General features: G+C 36.9%; 2 protein-coding genes across 4 annotated transcripts in view; one reads left to right on the top strand and one right to left on the bottom strand.

Moving 5' to 3' along the window:
• Positions 1 to 12,500, bottom strand: part of LOC136844386 (distal membrane-arm assembly complex protein 2) — a 256,069-nt gene that overhangs the window by 162,124 nt on the left and 81,445 nt on the right. The window contains exon 2 of one of the 2 annotated variants that reach the window (XM_067113475.1): positions 2,586 to 2,617. The exons of the other annotated variant lie outside the window; for it this stretch is intronic. The gene's annotated coding sequence lies outside the window, so the exon portion shown is untranslated. The remainder of the gene's footprint in view (positions 1 to 2,585; positions 2,618 to 12,500) is intronic. 2 annotated transcript variants of the gene reach the window in all.
• LOC136844384 (mucin-2) overlaps positions 11,404 to 12,500 on the top strand; it is a 97,273-nt gene continuing 96,176 nt past the window's right edge. For both annotated transcript variants that reach the window (XM_067113470.1, XM_067113469.1), the window contains exon 1: positions 11,404 to 11,891. In XM_067113470.1, the coding sequence (XP_066969571.1) occupies positions 11,849 to 11,891 (43 nt within the window). In that variant the 5' untranslated portion in view covers positions 11,404 to 11,848. The remainder of the gene's footprint in view (positions 11,892 to 12,500) is intronic.

Raw genomic sequence — 12,500 nt, 5'->3', positions numbered from 1 at the left:
ATAATCATGCTCATGATGAAGGCCTAATAACACTGTGAATCCTACGGAGAATCAGCACCTTTCGACCTTACTTTGATAAACATTTTAAAGTGCATCTCTTTCTCTCTCTCTAACTTACACACACATACCATACACACAAACAAACACACATTGTGTTTGTGTGTGTTTTTGCAAAAACAAGGTCGCAAGGCATTCGTGGGCCACCAAGGTAGCCAGTGAAGCCGGAGGTGGTAAAACGGGACTGAAGGGGCTATCTAGAAATGAACTGGGATGGGCTGAGTGAACATAGCATGTCTGTGGTAAATTTTTTGTTACCTTAGGTCATAGGGGGTAGTATACTAGACACCGCAAGCTAATTGCGGTATATTGCAATTTTGCATTCATATTCGTGATTATCGACCAAAGTACTTTGTTATACCCAGTTTGAAGAAAAAGTTCATTTTGATACAAAAAAAAGTACGAAAAAAGAAAAGAAAAGAAAAATATATATTATACATATATATATATATATATATATATATATATATATATATATATATATATATATATATACATATATATATATATATATATATATATATATATACATATATATATATATATATATATATATATATATATATATATATATATATATATATATAACAAACGACCAACCATTTCCTTTGCGTCTTCCCAGTGGCATAATGCTGTAAGACAGTCCACAATTACTACACCTTCAGTCAGTCTTACAAAATTGAAATCGGATTCCTCATTTGATACCCTCACAAAACCTAAAAAATGATATCTGCGTTTTGAATTCGAAGTCCCAGTTCTTAGTACTGGTTATGGATCTGCGGAAAAATAAACTGTCATTACAAATGCAAAGGTACTGGATGCACTATCTTCCACTACTATCACTGAGTAACCAAATCTAAGAATCGCCCCAAATCGCTTTCGACGAAACAAAGAAATAATTTTACATTTACAGGAGATTTGACAAAGATAAATCTCCTTCCGCCTATGACATCCAAGAAGACATTTCTGAAAGCAGAAAAGCTATTAAGAGTAAATATATCCCTATCTAATTCTGTTTGGAACTGGATCTACTCTTTTATGTAGTATCTGCCCTTGTGTAGAGCATGTTCTCTTTACCAGGGAGAAGAAACTTCTCAACAATTCGTACTGGTAACTAAATCGATCGCCTACCATCTAATAAATAACATGGCTCTTTCAACCAACGTTGACTTATTACAGCTTCGACATAAGGTCGCTTACCTCTTTATTTGCTGTATACTTTTGGCACTGTTCAACAGAGGCCCTGACTGCATGCTACCTCCACTCTTGCGGGGGTCAAAAACTCAAAGGTTAATTGGTTCAAATCAGCCTTCCATACAATTCACTTTAAAAATGTGGTACTCTAGGCCTTAGTTTTGTATTTCCATCCATTTCAGAAGATGGTTTGTTATCACTTCGGAAGAGAAATCCATACACTCCGACTAATCCCACTGGGACGGGCATGTTTTGGGCAGCCATCCTAGTTTCTGTCTCTTCAACATGAAATACACCTACGGAATCTGTATGTCCCGACTATACAGTTTTAGGTGATCCCTGAGTACATTAATACTAGACAGGTTTTAATCAACGTGATTCGACAGCCAGTCTTTTCAAGACCGTAGTTCTCAGTCACTACATTTCAGGAGTTGCTGCCTCACTACCCACCACCATGTAGTCCTCGAGGTGACGATTTATTTACATTGCAATGCAAAGCGACATACAAAACACTCACATTACATCTATGATATCTTAAAATCCACTGCAAGATAAATGGATCGGGTATGTTTAAATGGGGAAATAGGACAAATTAAAAAAAAAAGAACAACACGGAATCACCTTTCGTAAACTGCATATGGAAACCAAAAGAGCAAACAATCTCCCTTCACATCAACGTAGATTTACCTGTGATTTTTCAATAATGGCCTCTATAGTATTAACGAACAAAATTACCTGATATAATGAATGGGATGAAGAAAATATATCCGTTAGCTTTTAGTTTTCTGTAAATGAAAGCTACTGTGCCGGCTTTGTCTGTCCATCCGCACTTTACTCTGTCCGCCCTCAGATCTTAAAATCTACCTAGGCTAGAGGGCTGCAAATTGGTATGTTGATCATCCACCCTCCAATCATCAAACATACCATATTGCAAGTAGTCTCAGTAGTTTTTATTTTATTTAAGGTTAAAATTACCAATAATCGTGCTTCTGGCAACGATATAAGATGGGCCACCACCATGCCGTGGTTAACGTTTCATGGGTCGCGGCTCATACAGCATTATACCGAGACACCGAAAGACAGATCTGTTTCGGTGGCCTTGATTATACGCTGTAGCGCCTGTACAGAAAACTAGATTGCGCCGAAGAAACTTCGGCGCATTTTTTTATTTGTTTAATTCTGGATTCACTTTTGCATAGTCACATCAAGGAATAACAAGAGACGATACCTGTCCCCCTAAAAAAAAAATTATAAACAAATGGGCCGCTTGTCTTCAAAAAAAAAAAAAAAAAAAAAAAAAAAAAAAAAAAAAAAACTGAAAACTCAAAGCTTACGTAATTCGTTGGACTTCCATTACAACAAAGTCCTGGAAAGAATAAAAGAAAACGAAGTCAGAAAAAAACGCCAAAACGAGGAAATGAAAATGAGGAAAAATACTTAAACAGAACCGGGACAATTAAAAGAAACCTAGATCAGCCGAAAGAAAGAAATAATCACTTGGAGATCTGTACAGATCCTAAAATAAGAACAATCCAAACATTATTCTGATAAACCAAAATAACTCTTTTATTACAACATGATGATGGATCCAAAGCCTCTTTGAGTTTTACAAAATAAATACAAACTGTCCACAGACAATTTTCTTCAACCCTAAAATAACTGTTATTTGAATACCTGTGACCTAAACCACAATATCATGTCAGTGCTCTTTAAGTATTACAGAGTATCTTGCATAACATCCAGAGAAAAATTCGCTTGACCTGCAAAACTTTAAAATGTGGGTAAAGATCATGCAAGTCGTTCCATTAATTACTGATTCTAAATAAAATCTCTATCTTCTTCAGGTCACCATAGGGCACCTGACTGATAACCATCTAACAACTGTCTTGGTACTGAGATATGGAAATAATTTATATTTTAAACGCTCCTCTTCAATACATTTGGTCACGATGCAAAATGTACTAACAAAGTGCACAAGATCTTTTTAAAATATCTAATTTTTAACTGCCAAAACAAGGGGGCACTACAGTTAAGCGATTTCCATTCAATGAACAATTCATGTACAAGTATAAAACCTGTCTAAGTCAACGAGATTATATGGCATTTTTTTTTTCATTTAATTCCAAATCACCGTTTCAGACGAAAATGCTAATAGCATTCATAAGAAATGTTTAATAAAACCAAAATATTTACCGCATACGATTCGCGACACAATCACAAACACCAAGAAGTGTCGCGATATTCCAAGCTCTTTCATTCAAAGAAAAATCTAAAATAAATGTTAGTGTACTCTAGAAGTAGAGAAGGTACCGTTAAAAAGAATAAAAAAAAAATAATGGAAAGAAAACCGGCGATCCTGAACATCGTCATGCGTACTTGATTAGGAATCTGCTAATGACTCTCATCGTAAGAAAATTGAGTAACTCTTATGGATAAAAAAAAAAAATTACGATAAACACCCCAAGGCAGCCACTTCAAAGTAACTGATGCGGAACACCAAAGTCTAGCGCCGCTGGAACATCCCCTAACTGGTCTTTCCTGATAACGTGCAATGATAAATGACAAGAGAGGTCAAGTACATTTCATAATTGCACTTTCCTATTTTTGTTAAGTTCTCGTTCTCCTGACAGTTGTGCTACTCTCTTTTTAAGGTTATTTCTTTACCATAATTGGTAAATGAGTGTCCCAAGTTAAAAATGAATGATTTTAAAATCGTCAAATACCTTCTGAATCTCACCGTTTTCAAACATCTCTTGTAACTAAACAACAATATTCGTATAACCGGTTGTAAGCTTAATGCAATTAGTAAATTCATTTAAACTTATCTCAAAATATTTTCTCAAACAACAGACAACAGAGAGAGAGAGAGAGAGAGAGAGAGAGAGAGAGAGAGAGAGAGAGAGAGAGAGAGAGAGAGAGAGAGAGAGAGATTCAACAATGACTATAAACTCGTTAAGAAAAATCACAGAAACCAACCTAAAAATGCTATGATTTGCAACACAAACGCGGGACTTGTATCGCAAGTTGACATTAGTCACTTCCGCCATAAATGAAGAAAACGTAACCCCATAACTTACTAAAAACTACAAATATTTGCAGGCCAGAATTTCAAAGAACTAGTGTACATGAAGTGAGTTTTGATATTATCTTGACCTTCTTGTGCAAATGATCTTGGAAACAGCCATGACACGCCGACTTGCATTAGGAAACCTTTGTGTCTCATGTGTTGTTTTGCAACTCTTCCATTTCAGTGTCATGAACCAGTCGAGAGTTTCCCTCTGTACCTCAGTAACACTGGATTTAACAGGATTACCTTAATTTAGGGTAAAGTAGAATTCCTGTATTCTTCCGCTCCTTGTGACCCTTACCTTGCCCGGGTCTCCTTGGTTCAAGGTCAGGACACATCCTCTAGAATCACGGCCGGGGCAACGTGTATGACAATCGGGTGGGCAAAAATACGGACCAACACACAATTTTCTGTACACAAAATACCCCAAATAATTGACTGAGGGGAGGGAGGGGAGATGTTTGAATGAGCCACACTTTGAGGATGCATATCCTTGCCAAAATGCCAAATGCATCATTACAATTATATATGAAAACCAGGTTAAATATAAAATGATTTTCACTGCATACTCCTACACATAAAGCAGTGAGCATGGAGACATACTTTAACCCTACTTGCCTAGTGTTCTTGAACAAACAAATGGCCTTAGCTTAGATAGACGCGCAAATGCTAAACTACTGAACCAGTTATTTTAATGTGGAGAAAAAAATGGCAGGTAAGCCATTAACCTTTTCTAGATAAGATCCAAAGGGGAAAAACGTTGCTGGAAAAGCACAAGAAAAACCTTTATTATTATTATTATATCATTATTCAGAAGATAATACCTGTTCATATGGAACAAGCCCACGGGGGATACAGACTTGAAATTCAAGCTTCCAAAGAATATGGTGTTCATTTGAAAGAAGTAACAGGTGATGGTGTTCATTTGAAAGAAGTAACAGAAGGTGATAAGAAATACAGAAAGAGAGCAGTTGTTAGAAAAGAAATATAAATTAACAAATTAATAAATAGATAAAAATGCAAATAAAAAAAATACATGGAATATCGCTTTAGGGTAGTAGTGTACTGCATTTTCCCTTGAAAATTTGAGGTTCTAATTGCACAGCATCCTTAGGGAGACTTCGACCGTTCAACGGTGTGAGGAATAACGGACGTGTGAAACTGAGAAGTTCGACAGCTAGACACATATACTGCATATTGGTGTTGCTGTTCCGCAATTCTGGTAGCTCTCAGCAGGAAAAGAGGATCAGGGATCAATTGTGAGTGTGAAAGATCTCTGTTGAAATGTAACGTATGAAAAATTGACAACAAAGAGACCCTCGGTCGATGGTCCAAGTCATAACTGGAAATGTTCGGAAGCAGGTACCTACCATCACGAACCACTCTATTTAAAAGAGATACGGAGATAAAGATTAATTGAAATGAATATAGAATTCAAGCCAAAGGCCAAGCACTGGGACCACTGAGGTCATTTAGCGCTGAAATGGAAACTGACTGTAAAAGTTTCAAAGTGTAAAAGGAGGAAAACCTCGCAGTTGCACTGTGAATCAGTTAGGAGAGAGTGGAAAGTAAGATGGAAGAAAAAGAAAAAGAACATGAAAGGAGGTGCAGTAAAGGGAACGAAAGGGGTTGCAGCTAGGGGCCGAAGGCACGCTGCAAAGAACTGTAATTAATGCCTACAGTGCACCATATGAGGAGCGCTGGGACCTATGAGGCCATTCAGCACTGAAAGGGAAATTGACAGTAACAAGGTTTGAAAGGTGTAACAGGAGGAAAACCTCGCAGTTGCACTACGAAAAATTGTTAGAGAGGGTGAAAAGTCGGATGAAAGAAAGAATATGAACAGAGGTACAAAAAAAGGAATGAAAGAAGTTGCAGCTTGGGGCCGAAGGAACGCTGCAAGGACCCTCAAGTAATGCCTGCAGTGCCCCACGTGAGGTGCACTGACGGCATTACCCTCCTACGGGGATCTCCACTCACCCCCACCTTCTCGTCTCATAATTCTCATCCTAGAGGGTATAGGTCTTCCAACTGTTAGGAGCCCACCTTCGTATCGCAAATATTCGTTGAGAAATAGTACATGTAACAGTCTTAAAGTTATCATTCCGTAATGATTTTCAGTTTAGTTAAATATCAAAAGTCAGATTAGCTTATTTCTTTCTTTTTTTCTTTCATTCCTCAATTGACAACTCCTATGGATAACGTCAACAGGCTATAAACCCAAGAGGGATCCGAAGGGGAAATCAGACTGCAGAGAGAGACAAGTTATAGAAAAAGGCGATAAATGAATACATATAGGGGACTAGGAAATAAAACCAGTACACCTGAATTCATGGGATGTCAGCAGAAAGCAGGAATGAATTTGCTCCTAGCTTAACCATTCTGTAAAATCTCTTCCTTTGAAAAGTTACAACTTTCTACTAGAATAAAGCTGCTGTTTGGACAATAGCTTTTGTATTTCGGCAGGAGTGAATCGGTGGAAATTCGTTTAATCAAAAGACTTTACTGTTACCCGATCTGTTTCGGTAAACTTAAAGAAGCGCCCTTTCTACTCTCAGGCAGGTAACATCCGCCGGGCCGCATTTTCCCGAGATGTAACCGAGTACTGAGACCTTTTCCTGAAAAAAGCGGGACGCCATGTCTTAAAAACTAACCATAGAATTTTCTTGAAAATAATCTCATTATGTTCCCCACACCCAAATTACTCGAGTAGTAGCTACTGTTCTACTGTAACCTAACCTAACCTTGGGGCATGGTGCAATACTACTGTAGCATGCATCTCAGGAATTTGCCGCCCGGCCACCACTTCCATACTGCCTTCGTAGCAATCACCAAGAATTATTCAATGAAAATGTGTCTTCCATGTACTCCCACACATTTGCAATGTTCCTCGCCTTCGTTTCCCTTCATTCTATAATCACCAGTCTTTCAAGGGGCGGTCTGCCTTCTTCTTTACGATTAGGCACAACTTCTATATGTGCAATTTTTCCTTCAATAAGGTCTGACAAAATGCAGGCACTGGTCTGTCTGTTTCATCAGCACTTGCGTCCGAAAAATTATATCACGAAGAAAATGGAATCACTTTCTAATTATCCTTTAATGACACAGCCTAGGGTACAGAAAACTGAAGTCCCTCGTCTACTGAAAGGGACAAGGGAAAATGAAAGGGAAAAAGAAAGCAGACTGGGGCGTAACTCTTAAACAAAGAAAGGTTACAGGAATTATGAAAAACGGGAGTGAAGAGGAAAGAATTCCCATTTTCTTCGAATAGCCATGATTGAATTTTCCCATGTGGATGCGAATTATGCCACTGTGATGGAAGGCTTGCAGTTTCATTCATACAAGGAAGTTCATGAAGCAACGGTGAAATAATACATGTCATTTAAGAAACATAACAAGAACTTTTCCCTGTTCCTTATGGGTTATTTTTCATGTTTATTCTGCTGTTACTTTCTTTTTACTTTTAGAAAATATATATAAAGAATCTTTTTGTGTACCCAGAACCGTTACCCGACTCATTGCTTTCTGTCATCAATGTTCCATTTGTTGTCTAAAAATCACAGTGATTCTTCTTACACTGATACTGATAAACAACCTGAGGAGAGAGAGAGAGAGAGAGAGAGAGAGAGAGAGAGAGAGAGAGAGAGAGAGAGAGAGAGAGAAATATCTTCCACAGTTTCCTTGTTTCTAGTTTGTCCATCCCTAGTGACGTTTACTTTTGATCGTTATTGACTTTTTGTATTATATTCTATGGATGTCTTTTTTTGCCTACAAGAAATTTATATTTTCTGTAGGGCTAAAGATTGTTTCTTTTATTGTTTAAGCGCTTGTGTAAGCGTGCCCAAGCATTTGTCAGTTTAGCTAAGTATATTACATGCTTCAAGTATTTCGGAATACAACACCGTTGGCTATGAAGCTAAGTACTCTACAGAAACATACTGATTCCACGCTAATTCGGCAGCCAAAACCCTCGCACTGTCACAAAACATAAGCGATCTGATATCAATAACTGCTTTATATCTACTTATTCCCTTATGATTCTTACCAGGCTTGGAGCATTATATTTAGGTATTTTCTTTATTTCTCTCTCTCTCTCTCTCTCTGGGTAGTATGCACAGTAAGGAGGCAAAGATATTCAGTGTTACTTGGGGGTCCAGCTGGGGGGAACCCTGTCCCCCGGCAAGGTCAGGACACTGCACCCAAAGTTAGGTTTGGTTAGGTCAAGACACGGCATTATAGGAAAGGTTCTGATTTCTCATGCCTACCCCATGTCTCCTTACTCTGCATCCGCGCTCTCTCTCTCTCTCTCTCTCACACACACACACACACACACTAGCACTGATACATAAATTTAATTTCATCATGGCGGATGTTCTCCATTATCAATTTCCATAAAGAAACACTTAAGCAGAACACCTTTATACTGCTTATGTTCCCCACTGATCTTAACCTCTTATATTTTCTTACGATAAAATCTGTAATTAATACTTCACGATGAACGACAAGGCTATCTCGCATCTCGTCGAATCGTGCTGGGTGAGGTTTGACCCCGTAAGTTATTCATAGTGGGTCAAAATGTGGTAAATCTATTTGGTATTTTTCTTACGAGGTCATTTTATGATCAATGGTCAGTTGAAATATGGAGTCATATTTAAAAGGCACCACTTTCTGGCATTATTTTGTTGTTGTTGCAGACTTGACAGCTGACAACACGACAGCGCAGTCTACTTCGCTTTGCTACTTTGTAATATGAAACAAAACTTGATCTACATTTCGCGTTCACAGCATTACTCAACGAACAAGATTGCTCTTCAGCATTTGAGTGATCGATTGCTTCTTGTGCAACAAGAAAGAAAATAAAACAGTAAATGAATAAACCAACAGAAATGATCGAAAGATTCGAGGTAAAGAGAAGGTTATTCGACACCATTCACGCGTGGTTGAATCCATGGATTTAAAAGATTTCAACGTTTATATACTGTGTACATATATATATATATATATATATATATATATATATATATATATATATATATATATATATATGATATACATGTACATATGTCCGTTCTTTATATATAAATATAAATATATACACACACATATACTGTATATATATAATATATATACAGTATATATATATATATATATATATATATATATATATATATATATATATATATATATATATATATATATATATATATTAGTCTTCCTTTTCAAAACCTCAATTTACTGTCTTCTCAGTTAAAATTTGGTTATACACTTTCCCACTTACTGTATCATGCCTATAAACTCTTTACACTAAAAAGTTTCGAATAACATAGAGATTCCTCAGCAAAGACTTGAATAAAAAATACTCTGCCGTCCCCGAGTGGATAGACAATACAATATTTTTTGTACATTCAACTGTAGATTGTTGTCCTAGAGTTATTCTACAAAAGAATCATATCAACAAACCGCAAACACAGCAAACACTTCTGTTCCAGTTTAATTAAAAAACGAGTATTACCGGATATGGCGTGATGAATGATCTTGCCTGCTTGGAAGCAAAATTGTGATATACGAATACAGCACGTTACTGGAAAATAAAAATATAAAAGTTAGCCAAGAGTTTTTAATTACTGAATAAGTGTGGGTCGTCTCAAGACATTACGCAAGCCCGTAAAATACCTAAGATATAAATATGTTGCGGGTGAGACAAAAATCAAGGCGCACGATAAAGTATCCGATTACATCTAGATCGATTACTACAGATCATTTATCGTGGTCTACAGCAGTACCAAGTAAATTCATACTATGTAAAGTCAACAGGATTCTAAAGCTTAAGAAAAAAAAAAAATACATAAAAAAAGTAAACATAAATGAACAACGTTACAGCATGTAGACACTATACAATTCCAACCATGGAGCCTTACACACTAATACGCAAAACAAAAGGTTACAATTCCAGCTGGCAAACACGCAGGGCTGTAACCCTGTATTCAATACACAAAGGAAAACTAAACTTATGTACACTCACGTAGAAAATGCATACATAACAAGTTTTCCAAAAAAAGCGGTGAAGTGAAAGTACCTATAGATAAAGTGCCACAAAAATTCGGCTAATTTTGAACACTTCAACCAGCCCGTAACGACGAGCCACAGGGGTTTTGTACTGTTTTTCCAGGAGCAATTTAAACTTTGCTAATTACCTGACACGCACACATGGCATCTGGAACCGTGGTTAGCACTTTATTATGATATATATGAAGAATACCTGTTAACATGCTTTTGCAGCGTATATGCTAACGTGTCTACTAACATATATTCGGAACGTATAAATAAACGTGTCTAGATTTTGCTTATATTCGGGCGGACGAAAACTGAAATAAACTTTGTTTCAAAATCACTGCCTTTTACGTGACTGTGAAGAAAAAAAAAGTGTGTTTATCAAATTAGAGTGAAAAGCCAACGATCTACGTCAAACAAAAGGAAAAAGGGTGTGGCGCTCCACTAATCTTGAGCCAATTTGCATATAACCATCAATGAAACTATTCCATTATTTCACTTGTCCTTGAAGTATATATAGCGAGGAGTATCTGTACGAAAGGAAAAGCGAATCTATTAGGTTACTAATTATGATTTATTATAAAGTTCTGCAAAAATCGATATGCACGTTGCTTTTCATTTTATCAAATGAAACTGCCTATGATAGATTTATTATGAAAACAGTTCTAATCGAATTAGAGCATTTTATATTAATACGATTTGGGAACGCGTTAACATTTTCATACCATTAATTATAAAAGCTTCGGTCAAACAATATTATTATTTTAATAAAAAAAATAACAATAATATCAATAGTTGTGCTACAGGAGAAAACTAAGACGTCCCAGGACATTCAAACACTGGACATTTTTTATAGACAGGCTGCTATGCACTGCACCTAAATTGGCAAAGCTTCAAGGAAAGAAATTTGTCTGGGGGGTTGGGTCGACAGGAGATGTATGTAGCCAGGCGATAGCAGTGAAAGTGCTAAGCGTGAACTGACGAATCAAAACACCCGCTGGAATCCATGGCAGTGAGTCCTCCCAGGCGAGGCTTTTAGTTAAAGCTGTGGAGCTGCCTAGTACGGACGCAGCCCAGCTCTGAGTGCTCGACGTCCTTCCAGGCAGACAGACAGAGCCGTCCGGTGAACCTCAGCAACTACACTGTACACGAAGCGCGTCGAAACCTTGCTGTGATGCGATCTGCTGCTTCCTCTTTATGCAATTAACTTCTTACTAAAGAGAATATTCTTTCATTCAGTTCGACGGTGAATTTATAACACTCGGTGATATTGTGCGCGAGGAGATTTACCAGTGGAGGTACTGTTTTGTGTTCAAAGAGTTTTCACAAGGAAGAGCGATTTCCAGGAGGCGAAGGAGAAGAAGAAGAAGAAGAAGGAGTAGGAAGTTCTAAGAGCTTCTCTAAAGAGAGAAGTTACTTCTATCTTAATCTTTCTTTCCTACTTGTTTCATAGCCTGGGGATGCACTAGCAGCAGTACTATGGCGAGACAGATGATGCTGAAGTTGCTACTATTGTCTTTAGGTAAGTATTTGTAAAATATCTGAAGCATTTGCCGCTGCTGTTCTGTATATATGTGCTATATTAACAAAAGAACGCTTTTTTATATATTTACCCTCTCAAGTAGACTGTGACAATAATAATACAAACATTGGAAATTGCTTTTGAAAATATATGCCTTGATATCCACAAAATCAGACTGACATCAACAGTAACAGACGAATTAGATTCTTACTAACATCTGCATGGTAAACAACTTAGATTAGGAATAACGTGTGATTGATTGTGGTTAAAATATTCTCGTCTTAACGAGAATGAATCTTACATCAACTTTACTCTTTGAAGGAGCTTTCGACAAAAATAAATAAATAAATAAAAAAATAAATAAATAAAAATAAACTGTACTGCACCAAAATCAAGAATTTACGCGCTACAGTTACATCATGAGAATCTACAAACTGATTCACCTTAAGGTTAAATTTAGTCTGAGTTTCTAAATTAATCTAGAAATTTAACAGCACCAGTGAGTAAATTATAACACAGAGACTAAAACATGGAATCAAAACAATAGAAAATGAATTCCAGATTCCAGCAAACCTTATGGCATGAAAGTACGAAGACTTCTCACAGTTC

Source organism: Macrobrachium rosenbergii, chromosome 12 (assembly GCF_040412425.1).
Source record: "Macrobrachium rosenbergii isolate ZJJX-2024 chromosome 12, ASM4041242v1, whole genome shotgun sequence".
NCBI lineage: Eukaryota > Metazoa > Arthropoda > Malacostraca > Decapoda > Palaemonidae > Macrobrachium > Macrobrachium rosenbergii.
The sequence above is the reverse complement of the archived record's forward strand: the minus strand, read 5'-3'. Positions and strand labels throughout refer to the sequence as shown.